The sequence below is a fragment of the Phalacrocorax aristotelis genome, chromosome 6 (genome assembly GCF_949628215.1).
Source record: "Phalacrocorax aristotelis chromosome 6, bGulAri2.1, whole genome shotgun sequence".
Lineage (NCBI taxonomy): Eukaryota > Metazoa > Chordata > Aves > Suliformes > Phalacrocoracidae > Phalacrocorax > Phalacrocorax aristotelis.
The window spans coordinates 7,489,804-7,504,585 of NC_134281.1; the positions used below are offsets into that span (position 1 = coordinate 7,489,804).

At 40.7% G+C, this 14,782-nt stretch overlaps 1 protein-coding gene across 1 annotated transcript; it reads right to left on the bottom strand.

Annotated features, from left to right (window-relative positions):
• Nucleotides 1–1,267: 1,267 nt before the first annotated feature.
• Nucleotides 1,268–11,894, bottom strand: KBTBD8 (kelch repeat and BTB domain containing 8). The gene is made up of 4 exons (XM_075095717.1): nt 11,757–11,894; nt 9,218–9,428; nt 7,462–8,576; nt 1,268–4,922 (listed from the first exon to the last, which is right to left on the bottom strand). Exons 1-4 carry the CDS (start codon nt 11,770–11,772, stop codon nt 4,459–4,461), a joined length of 1,806 nt encoding a protein of 601 aa, XP_074951818.1. The 5' UTR covers nt 11,773–11,894; the 3' UTR covers nt 1,268–4,458.
• Between the last annotated feature and the right edge of the window lie 2,888 nt (nt 11,895–14,782).

Consider the following 14,782-nt stretch of genomic DNA (forward strand, 5'->3'; position numbering starts at 1 on the left):
CTGCTGGCTATTCTCCCCACAGCAGTCTTCCCAGCAACAGAAGGCTGCAAACAGAAAAGAGGTCAAGATTGTCCAGTACATGTTGTCATAGGTTGGAGGAAAGGAGCTCAACTAGATAGGGAACAATGCTGTGATAACACAAAATAGACCAGTGATTATGCAAAGAGGCCAGGACCCTTGAGCACTGTAACTGGAGAGCTGCAGACTGCTATAGTGGCTGACCAGAGGGAGTGTACCATTTTGAACTGGTGACCAGGAGTGTGGATCTGTCAGCACAAACTCACTCGAGGTTAGGGTAATCATGCAGCAGTCTCCAGAAAGGTGGGTACCGCACTGCATAGCTCACAAGCAGTCTGCCAAGTCAGCCTAGGCAGCCAACCCATTCTGATTGACCGATCACAAGTGGCAGAGTTCACCTGAACATACACAACCGCCACTAGCCCAGACTCATGACTAAAATGCCAAGTGAACAATCTTCAAATCACACCCAGACAAGTTTACAGGCTGGGGGTGAGGGGGTGAGAGGGTGGAAATAATGCCTGCGGGAACCTGACCATAGGAGTGCCTTCCCAAACAAGAGAACACCATGTTGTTTTCCTAGGCCACGATGACTTAGCATTGCCACTTAAGTCATGAGACAATCTCTGAAAGGGAACAAAGGTTCTCGAATAAAAAGTAGCATTAACAAGCACATATGCTAAGCACCGTTACTGCATCAGAAGCCACACAGAATGCTGGAGTTTTGCTTAAATAACTAAAGGAGACGAGGCCCCTCATTCCCAGCTCTGCAGCAGACTCCTTTGCAACCAACATCACTGTGCTCTCTCCATCCGTTCTACCGCCTGGGAAGTCACTTCCCTGCTAAGACACTGGGAAATTCAGTACAAAGCATTTCAGGGTTTTCCGACATACAGTGTTATCAGGCTGGAAAGCCCTACTTGACATTCCTGCTGGGATGTCAGCTCCAGCCAAAGGTGGGGAGGAAGGGAAAGCGGAAGACGACATCACCTGTGCTTAAGCAGATGAGAAGTTAGACCCGAAGAGCCACAGGAATGAGACAAAAAAACAGAACAAAGCACCTTCCATCTCAAGCAACAGCGCAGTGCTGCCTCAAAAAAAAAATCTAAAACCCCAAACATGTGACATCACATACACAAGTGTAGAAATAGAAAAACTGAACAAGCGTCAAAAAGTTATCATTGGGTTAATTCTGAGAAATTTACTGAAACACATGCAAGAGATTTATCACAAAAGCAGCTGAACTCCATTGTATTTCAACAATAGGTTTATTTTAAGAAACATAACATGACATTAAGTAAAAATGCAAAATTGTGCAATTATGGCAAAATGTTTAAAAATCCACACATTTGCCCTCATAGGACTACAGTACTTCTTACTAACATACCTGAGCACTGAATGTTGGATGCCATTTCTAACCAGCCTGACGAACAGGGAGCTCTTCGATTTCTTGTAGAACATACACACGCTGCATGTTTGGTGCACCAAAACTGCTTTCAGTTATTCTAAGTTTTACTGATGGAATCAAGTGGAAATTACAAAATGTTTTCTTCTAAAGTAACTAATAATTCTGGAAAAGAGATTAACACTCACATAAGTCCTTACAATGCTAGAAATTCATTTAATAAAGGGAAACAAATGCAGAAAAAATACCAAGTGGGGAAAACATACAGATTACTGTTAAATATTATCAGTACCTTTGGTGCAATTATTTCTTTTTTTGTGCTGTGCAAGTTTACTTAAGCCTGACTCTACAGCAAAACTTTACCAGGAATCTGACTTTCAGCAAAACATAGAAGCATTTAAGAATTGGCAAAATGTCACAGCTACATTACTGTCTCAACAAACTCCTCATGCACAAGATTTAGTATATTCTACTCCCACGGCAAGTTCCAGGATTTAGCTTTTAAACACATTACAGACTTGGATCACACCCTCAGTTTGAATGGTTAAACAGAATGGAGATCTTCGTACTTTAGTGCAGATAAACAAAATTAACAAACCTACTGCAGAATTAACCACAGCATATTGTACTTCTATACATCACATGACCAGTCAATTGCTAACTCAATTCTATTTCATAGTTTCAAGTAATATATTGAAATTTGTTCTACTAAATAAATATAGAAGATTGTCAAAAAGCAGCAAGAAGTCTTGTAAATATCCAACCAAGCTTAAAAAAAAAAAACAACAAAAAAAACAAGAAAAAGTTACATAACACTTTGCAAAAAAAAATGGTTTTACACACAAATGCAACACTGTTAGGGAGGGTGCTTCAGAAAGCTTGCAGCTAGAGGCCTACAACAGCGCAAAGAGAGCTAGCCAAGGACTAAGGAGAGTTTTAAAAATGAAATTAGCTGTACTTTTTTTTAAAAAAAAACACTCTTATTCTTGGCTATAGATATATAAAAAAAAGAGTATCCAGAAGAAAACTAAACGAAGAAACGACACACCTCAACACTGTTGGAAAATGCAGCCTTAGCAAGAATTGTCAACTTCAACTTCAGAAAAAAAATTCAGGCGCTCGCATTTGAAAGAAGCGGTTTGGTGAGTCTCTGGAAGATGAGGTATGTAATGCAAAGAGGCTTTTTTTTCTTTTAATTTCACAGTTTTTTGTTTGTTTTTGCCTTTTAAACATTTTGTGCAAGAATTAAGAAATAGAACCAGGCGAGTATTTTCATGTATTAGAATGATTCCATTTGGGAACAGTAAGACCACATAGTAAACAAACATTATCCAAATCCTCAGCCATGCCAGAGGGATAAACAATGAGCTAAATATTTGGCTTACTGAAATATCAGCTGTTAAGCCAGATAATGGTAAGCACTTACAGCCCAAGATGGCCACTGCCATTTCAAGTTAACTGGTTTACTTAGGTCAGTTTGAGAAAACAGGGAAGCGTAAGATAACATTCGCAGCTCTGCAAAAGTTAGAGCTGTAATGAATTAAATCTGGCAAGTTACAGCTGATACAAGTTTTAGGCTTCATCTTTTCCCTTTTAAATCCAGTTTTCACTACTGAAGTAGAGGCTGAACTTCGAACTTATTTACTTCTTAAAAATAAGCTAAATGTTAAATACATAGAGAAAAGTGTTGCAATGTATCAGATCCCTATTCTATATTTGCATCTCTGATTATTTAAGCCACGGGCACTTATTGTCAATTTTACTTTAATACACTAGATAGTGAAGACAGGTCAGTAGTGCAAATTTTCACATTATAGATCAGAATGAAATCGAAGGTATTTGAGGGCTTGACTGCAGGGAGAAAAGAAAAACAACTTGTAAAGTTGAGCCACACTTTTCCAAATTACTGGAGCACATGCCAACTCTGCACATAGCACTGTACTTTAGTGGAGACAGAATGAACACTCCACACACACACACACAAAAAAAAAATCAGTATTATTAAGGCCATATCCTGTCACCATTCTGTGCAAGAACACCACTGCAGTAAAAATGTTAAAAAAGACAATATGATGACAGGACAGAGCCTGAAGACAGACACACACTCCATGAAAAACAACAGGCTGTCTTAAACAGTAGCATAAGGCTAGCCCATTTCAGACAAACGAGTATTAAAAACGTACTAGCACCGTCAACTTTTGGGTTAAAGCCCTTTATGGGATAAAAAAAGGTTTAAGCAGTGTTGAAAAAAAAAAAATGTTCTTACAGCACTACATTTATGTGGCAGAAAACAGGTGTTGGGATTTTTTCTCTCCCATCATTAAGCTCAATTTTAACAAAAGTCCACAGACAGGAAGTGGTACGGTGCCTCTGTCTGAGGCAAAGGTTCTTTGTTCTCCTTGTTCCAATTCTGACTTGAGTTTTTCTCCCAAACTGTAGTGCACAAACAGCATCACAAACATGATAGCAGACTTCAAAAACAGTATAAAAAAAGAGATCATTATGAATCAGGATCTACCATTCCTCTATGTACTTTCAATCTAAAATAATAAAAAAAAAAACCTAAACAACTTAGTGATATTGCCTCAAACTTTACCCGTATTTAAAAAAAAGAGAAAAAAGAAAAGTCACTTCAGAAGATCTTGGACATCCTTTGCTATTAATGCGAGATTTTCTTTCACTGTAGTGCATAGTTATCCTGGCTCTTCCACTTAATTTGCTCTTACCACAAAAACACCCCTCTAGTATGACATGATTAAGTGTTTACCAGAAAAAAAAATGCTGATAATTGCACTTTGTAACCTCCTTCTCATTTCCCAGGAAAATATCAGTAAATATGAAACTGAACCAGTAATTCCCTCCCCAGACTGCAACCTTTAAAGAGCACCCATCCCCATATACAAAAAAACTGCCTGTTTCAGCTTACAATAAATACTGACAGAATTTCTTTGTTTTCTTTTAAGACATGTTTTCTCTAGCATCAGATCACCACTGAAATCACTAAGGCCTGTTACTGAGGAAAAAAAAAAGAAAAATTAAATAACTTTCTGAAGACACTGCGGATACAATTTAGCAACAACACATTCAAAATGCCGGCCTAAATCCCAGAGCCTATCTGGAGTCTCATATACTTTTTGCCATTGGTCAGTAACCTCATCATACTGGTAGAGTGAATTCTTCCTGCTGGTTCTGAAAACATGTTCTTCAACAGTGACTTGAGTAGCTCTGACAAACAGATGGAGTTTATTTTTGAGGAGTACGAGTTTTATATATGGATTAATGGACTGATCACAGGGAAAGTCTTTTTTCCGAGTCCACTTGTTTTGTTCAATGTCATAGGCCTCTACGGTAAACATACGTTGATGGTTTCCACAGGTTCCAGCTATGTAGTAGATGGAGTCATTGTATACAGTTGCCAAGCCTTGGATTCTAGGCACAGTCATTGGGGTCAAAAATCCCCAGTAATCCTTCTGAGGATCATAGCAGAGAAAAAATTCCCCTGAAAGAGAGGAAAAAACAAAACATAACTTATGCTTCATTTCCAGAACAGTAACTCTGCAGCTACTAAGCTTTCAGGTATGTTCTTCCACAGACAGAAACCGTCTACCCATTTTTAAAAGTCTTGATCCCACAACTAAAAACCTAGCCCCATCACCTGCTTTCTTCCAAGTGCATGACAAAATATTAATAGCAGAAATAAAGACTATTTTGAGTTTCTATTCTGGCTGAAGAAGAGGGAGTTTGAATCGTATCATAAATACAATGCTTTAGTTATTTCCCAGCTATCCTTTACTACTTCTAGACCATGTTTAATAATTTGGGACAAAACCTTTCAAGATTCCAGTCCTGAATTGTCTGAAGTATTTGTTTCATTCTTTAACATCTTCACACCATGTCATCTACAGACCGTGGTGTCTGAGAATTCAGTGCTTGAAAGTTGTTAAATCTGAGCAAATAATTGTGTCTTGTGCTACACACAGATTTTTAAGCTACTTGTATGAGGTGGCTGGGTTACACATTTAGGTTGATTTGCTTAAAAGGATGCCATGCATGAAGCTACTACTTCATCGTTAGTTTTGTGATTAGATTATCAAACACCTCTTCTGTTGACTGCACAGTGTAGCGTCTACAGACTGTAGATAATGGAAGTTCAGATGACTGACAGCTCATGCTCTGCAAATTTGATGAAAAGAACATGGAGAAAGACCACCTTGTCTTTTGTAAAGCGCAGGGGAAGAAATGCCTAACATTTGCCAAATATTAGCATAATTTCACATGGCTATTTGAAGAATTTTAACCAAGCTGCTGTGTAACCGAGCACCTCAAGCACAACAAAGAATACAGAAATAATACAGTAAAATGGGTGGAACATAGCTTAAGAGATTAAGTCTTACAGAAAATACATTTTTTTGATTATTCATTTTTGTTCCACGGTGTAATCTCCTATGACACTTGCGTTCTGTTGGCATTTTAACACTCTCATCAATCCTTATTAATTACTTTAAACTTATGAGCTTTCTGTAGAAACATTATTAGAAGTTAACTTTTTTATACTACTACACTGCAACTCATTCAAGGTTTTGTCTACCACACTCACACAGAAAAGCTGCCTATTGCCCATAACATGAACCTTTATAACTCACTGGTTAGCACAGTGAAGTAGCTTGCTTATTTACGTGAGCATTGAGTTGTCATTTAAACCACTGAAGCACAGAATTACTGCAGCTAAAATTTGCAAGCAAGATGCTCTTATTCTACAGGTTATAATAATATCCACTTTTTAGCAGTTCTCAGAAACATTTAAAGGATGAACAAATACTCTACCTAGTCAAATATTCTTCAGCGTTCCTTTCTAACCGTCTAAAGCAGATGTCTGACCCAATAGAAGAAAGAGACAGAACTTGCTAGTGTAACAGAATTATTTAAAGCCACAACCAACAAGAGTCAAACCTGCTACAGAAACAATGAAAGAAGAAAACTCTGCAAATTGTGTGGAAGCCCACCAATGTTACCAAGTGGCAGGAATGCAAAGTCAAGAAATCAGGTTGACTTCTTCCGGTAAATAACAACAACCTCGCAGTATTCTCTAACTTATTTCTTCCCTGTGGTCCAGCTCTGTATGGAGCGTGACCCAAAGAGGGAGCTGGTGTGGATATAAGACCCCAGCTTCTGCAGGTGTTTACATAGAGGGGGCCCTTAGCAACTTATAACCAAGACTCCCCCTTCTCCTTCCTCTCCACTTCTTGGGGCTCTTACTACAGCCTCATAGACCAGTCTCAGCACTCTTAAGTGTAGACTGCTATATGGGTCAAGCACACATACAAATACATACATCATGTAAGATCTCCATAAATAAAATAAAGGGAAGAATAAATTATTTGATCCATTCCCACAACAATCCTTTTTATTCATTTAAGAATCAATATCTAATACACCAATAAGTCTGATCATTTACCGGAAGAATGGATGTAAAGGCAGTACTATTTTTATTGAGCAAAGAAACAGAGCTTCCTAGAAAGAGAGAAATCTTATTTCTTAGTTACCAGGATGACTTCAAGAAACAGGGTAGGCAGGAAACAAAGGCCTGCAGCAGTTAATTGACTTTTACCAGTCACCAAGAATACAGACACCAGGAGTTTTCACAGGTTTAGCTAAATAAAATACAAAGTGCTTTTTCATAGGACAATATCTTTTCTTCAATATTAGTGCATTTCACTGAGATAAAGATTTAATAAAGAATTTTCACAGTAAAATTTAATACTATACTGTTGACTTAGAACACCACCAAAACCTCCATTTGTGCAATAACTCAATGCTACAACTTAGTGACACATTCCCAGGCATGAGAACTCAAGCAGCAACCTCACTCTTCCACACCCACCATTCTCCCTGGCTTTCCTCCCACCCCATTGTCCCAGGGCATTCCTTAAACCTCCAGCAAACTCCGGTTCTCTAAGGTGCTTGAGAGCGCGCAGACAGTCAGAACGAACAATCCCCACTTCCAGTAGAACACCATATAGTCAGTCAAACCACCTTACCCTGTAAAACATAGATGTTATCCTTATATTCCACAGCACTATGAAACTCCATTGCTACCGGCATTGGACAGACAGCTGTCCAACAGTTCTCTCGGCTGTCATAACACTCCACAGACTTGAGTGAGTTTCGCCCATCTCCTTCATAAACGCGACCACCTATTGCATACAGTTTACCACAGCAATGAACCAATTTGCAGCCTATTCTGGCTCGCAACAAAGGAGCTTTCGGAATCCACCTATTGCCAGAGTGATCATACATCCAAAAATCACTCTCTGCTCTGTGGTCAATGGAGACCTCACTGCTGCTTGGCCTGTAACCACCCGCAATATAAATATCATTATCAGGAGACACAAGAATTCCAACCTCCCTCAAGTCATTTGGTGGCTTGCATAGTTTAAACACTCTCCCTGTGACCGAATCTAAACAAGGCACTGTTTGCTTCTTTCCTGAGTGTTTGTGGGCAGCATCAAAGCATATGATCATTTCAGAAGCGGTCATTCCAAGCCGTTGTGTATAGCCATTGGCACTAGGTTGTCCCTTTTGTACACAGCTTTTGGCCATAGCCTGTGCAAACATGGGAGGGATTTTCTCTAAAAATGTCTCTTCCAACAGAGGCATACGGATGCATTTGGCAAATATTTCTGGAAGGTGCACTTCTCTCTTATTTTGTTCATGCTCAAACCACCTTATAATGCTGTCATAAACATGTTCTTCTTTGTCTACATTTAAATCATCACTGTCGAGTATACTTATCAGTTGGTCTTTTCTCAACTGAAGAAATTCTTGCTCTTTGGTGACACTCAGAAACTTTTTACGAATGTAGTCCTGTGATCTGTCTTTGAGTTCCTGATGACCATAGTGATCAGCAAAGATAAACACCCCAATGGAGTTCTGTGGGTCCAAATGGCTGATCATGTATTTAGCACACTGGTCTTGTATGGAAGGGATCTGGAAGATACTAGCTGCAGTGAACAAAGCTTGAACGTTGGCCTCTGTCAGCATTACTCTGGAGGTATATGCATAGTTCAATACTAAATGCATTGACTCTGCTTCAACACCAACTATACGAACTTCTTTCTGGGTACTTTCTGTAAGGCCGCTAGTGAACATAGATCTACAAAAGAAAAATATTTAGCAGTTTATTTGTAATTACCTTCTAACTACAGGTGTAAGAAATGAAATTATATTATACAGCTAATCCCAACGTGTTTGCCCTTATATCAGCACAAACATATTTATCACTGATGTTACACTGTTCTGTTTGGGTACCTAAATTTAAGATCAGTTCTAGACTTACTGAAACAAAAGTGGCAAGCTGGAATTTCTTGCTTAATTATCTCACTAACCTCACATTAAAATTCACTCAGCTCCTGACATATCCAAGTCTTTGCACTCAACTTTCAACATGTTCTTTCACATGCATATTCTAGTGTGTTAGAATGTATAACTTTAAAAGTAAACAAGCAGTTTAACTATGCTGTTACTGTATCCAAGACACCCTCAATGAGGTATGGGGACATTTTTTCCTTTTTTTTTTTTAATCATGAAATTTTTGCCAATAAAACTCTCCTTTGATAAATAGACACTGCTAACTCATTGACATTAAGAGAAAAATAATCTTTACTTACTAGGTGCACTATATTATCAATAGTTACACGGAGTATTAGTATAGGTGTGATTTTTTTCTAATTTTCATTTAATGAAAATAAGTTATAATTCTGCTTTGATCACCACTAGAACAATGGGCTATTGTACCTGAAATAAGGACTGATTGCAGCAAGAACATTCCTATGACAGGAGAATGTTTTCCCATGATCCACTTCCACTACGATATCTGTCAGTTGTCCTTCATCATACATGGTTTTAAGCTGTTGAAGAATACTACAAGCATGGAAGGGGTCCATTCCACTGCTGACTGTGTTTGAAGAAGGAATTCCGTTCAGTGTTTGCGAAAACTTACTTGGTTCTACAAAGCAAAATTGAAACTGTTTAACAAAAAACCACCAAACAAACCCCGCCAAAAAAACCCACACAAACTCATGCATGAAAAAGTATTAGCACAAATATTCTATACTTCCTGACTGTCACCATCCATCAACAGCAAGTCTTAAGTTTTCAAGGGTGAATAAAGATGTAAAGATATAAAGATACCTCAAATTTATTTTTTCCTTTTCCCAATGTACATGTAAGTTATCATTAACCTACAAAATTCTATCTATTAACACTAAGAAAAAAAGTCATATGTAATAAATATGAACTATTTATATCACTGGGGAGGAGGGAAATTAAGTCAAGAATCACAATACTTACTTATAAAATGGGAAGAAAAGGCAGAATAAAATAAGCCTCTATACTACATCACCATTACGCAAGTCTATATGCACATACTTAACTTCACGCTGAAACAGGAACTGGCTACTAACTTACACAAGTGATGGTTAATAGTGTAGACTCATGAAAAGAAACAGCCCCACAGTAAGTATGTTAGGCAACAAACAGATTCAGATAAATTTGTATATACTGTTACACCTTTTCCTTTACAAATAAAATACAATTACCATTTGAAATTACCTAGGTATGAAGGTGTTCATATGTTTTCACAATGATACGTGAAGTGGAGCATATACTTCTAAGTAACATGTGATATGCCTCATGAAGTAAATCCGAAAGTGAAAATTGAGCAATGTCTCAAGCACAAAAATCTGTTTCGTAATAGCAACATAGTTTTTACGCAACAACAACAAAGGAGAGCTCAAAAGAAAAACATTAGGTGGCAAGAGCTGCAAATCAGGTAAAGCTGCTGACTGCAGAGAATGCTTCCAACAAATTTTAGGCAACACAAAGGGGCAAAAACAATAGAAAACAACAATTGTTGATGATGAATAGGAGATTTAAAGTCTAACTCATGGTGATACACAGCAGTTACAATTTCTCTTACTCAGAACTCAGACACAGCTTTGAGCACAGTCACAATTAAATCAGTAGGCATCTGCTGTCGGGCATGCATTTCCCATGGCAGGCTGGGGGCCAAATATCAGTGTGTATTCAAAGTACTGTTGGAAAAAGTCTTCAAAACACTTTTTTTACCTTTCCCAAATATAATAGTAAATACTTAAAGGTGAGATCTACAATAGGGGAGTTTACTTTATAACAGTAACTGAGCTCCAATATTCAAAACTAACCAATCATTAGGGAGAGGGAGAATTTGTACTTGTACTTGTTCAGAAACAACGTTAATCACTAACGATCAAATTCGAAGTAAATAATGCTTTGCCTTATCAGTTCCAAGGCTTCCTACCTAGCAAAGCTTTGATGTACAAGAAAACTCTGATGTAGCTACCATTGCAGAAGAGTTTCATTTACTACCTAAGAGTGAAAAAGTTGCAAAATAGTTCTTTGACCCTGCCAATTACTGGGGCAATGAAAACGTGTGATCAAGGCAGCTTCCAGCGCTGGTGGACTCAGCCAGGAACCAATACTCATCCCTGTATTCCAGTTTTTCTGTTTAATCCTTGACACTACCCACATTATGGTTTTCACCCCATAAAACCTTCCCAGTCACTTTCATCACCTTCATTTTCTCCCTCCCACCCCAAGCATCTTTTTTTCCTCTATTAACATTCTTCTCGCACCTCAAAATTCTAACTCTGTTCCTCCCAGACCCACCCCAAAACACTGCCCACATCAATTTCTCTGACACCTCTCCTTTCTCCACTCCCCACATACCCACCTTCAATAGAAGCCTTTCACCACGGCCAACCCCACCCCTCCCTCTCGGCTCAGCTCCCCTCACACGGACCACAGTTAGGGGGTCTCCCTTACAGCAAGCCCCCCTCCTTCCATAAACCGCCCACCTTAACAAAGCGCAACACCACACAGCCCCCCTCCCCCACCGCCGCTCCCTCCCCACACACAGGCCCTCACTTTGGCGACCTCTTACCCCAAAACCCGAACCCCACAGGCAACCCCGAGGCTCCCCTCTCTCCTACCGCCCTCCCCATACTGCAAGACCCCTCACTCCTGCCCCGCCCCCAGGCCCCGGAGAGCCTACACACACACACAGAGCCACTCCCAGCCCAGGGCCCCAAGCACCCCTCCCTCAAACGACGCTCCCCACAGACACCCTCCAAGGAGCACCCTTCCCAACCCCCTCCCCACGGAGGCCCCGCCACCCCTCTTCTTCGCCTCCCCCACAGAGCCGCCCCTCAGCCCGCAGGCCCCGGCACCCCTCAGCGGCGGTCCCCCCCAGGCCCCCCACCCCGCAGGCCGCTCCCCCCCCTCCGCCTGCACCGACCTCCTAACGCTGCCATCCTCGGAGCCCCGCTCCGGCAGCGGGAGAAGGGGCGGCCCGAAGGGAAATGTCACCGGCACCGCTTCCCCTGCGCCGCTTTCCTCTCGGCGGCCCGCTTACTCCTGCGGAAGCCAACCCAACTCCTCGCACACATCAACATGGGGCGCGCGGATTGGCCGCCGCCCCCGCCGCCTGCCGGGAAATGTAGTGCGGGATGCGCGCGGGGCGTGCTGGGAGTTGTAGTTTCCAGGAGGCGGCCGAGGGGCGGGCGGGCTCTGCTCGTCGCCTAGCAACGAGGAGGCGGGCGCCTCAGGGCGTGGCCGCCATTTTGGGGCCCTCGGGCAGGGGCGTGCGGGCAGCCCTTAGTGCCTCACCCACGAGCTCTCACCTCTCCAGGGACACCCAGCAGAAATGGCCTCCCTGCATAAATAAATACACACCCCCCCAGTTCCTGCTTTATCAGGCCTTGCACTGCCTCTCTTCTGTCTTCACCGACCTGCGCCTCCTGGGGCAAATGCTCCTGAAGGGGATCTACGGCGTCACCCTGAAGCTGTCTGCCTAGCAGACGCCGTGTCTGCTGCTGGAAAACCAGTAGAAAAGGGGAAAAGAAAATGCCTGTTGCTATCCTAATGCTGCAAGGACATGGTCAGGGCAGGGCAGTGTCCGGAGGCAAGACCCAGAGCTGCGCAAGCCTGAATTGACCTTTAATGAAAAACATACAATCAGCTACTTAGTCTGAAAGCCCATCACAGTGGGAGTCTGTCTTATTTCTTCTGTGTTCATACCCACCAGCACAGTGTGGCCAGCCAGAGCAGCCCTACCAGTCCTACCGAGAAAACAGCTGAATGACTCCAGCAGACAAGCAACCATTTTGTTGCTGATGACCTTTAATATCACAAAGCATGTTTTTTCTCTCTCCATCCCAGAGATGAAGTGGCTGATAGTCACTGGCTTTTCCAGTTTTCTGCAGCAACTAGCCACCGGTTTCATTCTTGGTAACTGAGTCATCATTAGAAGTTTGGCTGTGGAAGAGTTGGGGTTTTTTTTTTCCTTTGTGAAACACAATTAATGAAAGAATTAACAAATAAAGGAAACATTCCAAAGTCCAGTATATTTTTCTGGTTTTAATCAAAATAAATTTAATCAACTTTGCAGCTTTTAGCTGGTAAGTTTTGTTAAGAAAAGCAGACAAAACCAATTCAAATAATATTTTTAATGTACATTTCCTTTAAACTCTCAGAAATAATATAGCATGGGTACATTACCAATGCTCTAAAGCATATTAATTTAAAGGCAAGAATAGTACCACTCAGTGTCATCTGACCGCTGCTTGTGTGGTTTTCCTTTCACTTGCAAGACACAGCTTCTCCCTAGTTTAGCAATTATCAGTGGTGTCCAGGCTGCTGTCGATAATAATGCTACACAACACAGGAATGATAGAAACTCTGATGAAGGAGGTGTAAAAGAAAATAGAACTTCACGTCTGCAAATCGATTCTGCAGTTTTCCAATTTCCCCATTCAGCAATGGCACAGCCTGTGAAATTGTCCCTAGAAATATAAAGCGAAGGGAAGGAGAATACCTCCACTCTTACCTTTTAGCAAATGACATTGCCTGATACAGTTCATTTCCTTTGGTGTGGACACTTAGGCCGGGCTGGATTAGTGTTCAAAATGCAGAAGCAAAATGGAGAATTTTTTTTTCAATATAGATACCACGTTGAACCTGTACTTTGGAGTGCAAGCTTTTCTTGAAATAGCTTACCTTTGTAAGTTTCTTGGCGAAGCAAATAAATTGCCATACAAACAGGTTTAAATATTCTTTAAGAGGCATTGATATCAGCAATTTCACTTAGTCTGAAGTCTCTCAAGTGTAATACGCCATCACCCACTCCCCTCTCTGGAAACCTTCATTAGCACTCCCCAGCACTCAGATTTAGCACAGATTTAGCACTCCCATGGAAGTCCAGGGACTTGGACTTTTCCACCCAGCTCTGCATATTATTTGCTGCATCTCTCAGGTGCAAAATGAGAAGTTGCCCATGCAAGTTGCACTGAAATCTGTGGTGGTCACCTAGCATGTTATAACTAGGTGTTATAAATAGCATTTGCATTATGCACAAATCGAACCGGTCCTTTCAGAAATTGCAAGATGCTTAATGAGTTGCAGCTCTCTCTCCTGCTGCTGCATCCTTTTCTTTCTTCTGTTATTGTTTTGCCTGGGAAGCGATGGAGGCCCAGTATTTGAGTGTAGAACTAGAAGTCAGAAAATTCAGTTCTTGGCTTGGTGGTGACATTAATTTACTGCATGTAGTTGATAATATCATTTGATTTCAAGGATTTTGGCTTCCCAGGAGAAAATGGGGAGCTGTGAAGCCCTTAGAGATATGCTGATGTAAATTCCTTTATCAATATTATAATAATTTTCGGTAGGGTGGTTTTGTTGGTTGGGGTTTTTTTGTGTTTTTGTTTAATTCTTCTGGTCAGCAATGCACTGAAACTGATGATACCATTTTAAGATTTTGCAGTAATCCAAAATGCCCTGATTATTGAGGGACTGGGATGCTTTCACTTATGCTTTAGATACACACCTAATTTATCATTCCTGCAGATACAGCTTGAAAACATACAGGTGAAAACACTCAGTGGAGAAAGTATTTTTTTCCTGTTTGATATTCCAAAGGTTCAAAAATAAAAATGAAATAATATCAACTGAGAAGGAACACAGAGTCCATGTCTGTCTTTTATAAGTGATTAGAAGCATTGCCCCCCTTATGAACTCAGAACTGGCACTGCTTGTTCTGGGATGCTTGCCTTCAGAATAAAGAATGTCTTTGTCATGAGCCCAAGCAAGAAAAGAGGGGAAGGAAAAAGTTTCAGGAGAAAAAAAAAATACACACTTTTTCAGATAATTTGGAACTTAGAAGATACCAGGAAAAAAAAAAGTTTGAACAAACAGTGAAGTTATTGTAAATGTTTCCCTTCTTCCTTACACCTACAGAACAAGTTAATTAGAAAACAGTGGTTCATC

What these genes read in the sequence shown, in the direction of transcription:
- KBTBD8 (XM_075095717.1), bottom strand. An exon ending in GCAATCAGTCCTTATTTCAG is followed by an intron (nt 8,577 to 9,217) that starts GTACAATAGCCC and finishes TTTCTTTTGTAG; the next exon opens with ATCTATGTTCACTAGCGGCC. An exon ending in TAACATCTATGTTTTACAGG is followed by an intron (nt 4,923 to 7,461) that starts GTAAGGTGGTTT and finishes CCTCTCTTTCAG; the next exon opens with GGGAATTTTTTCTCTGCTAT.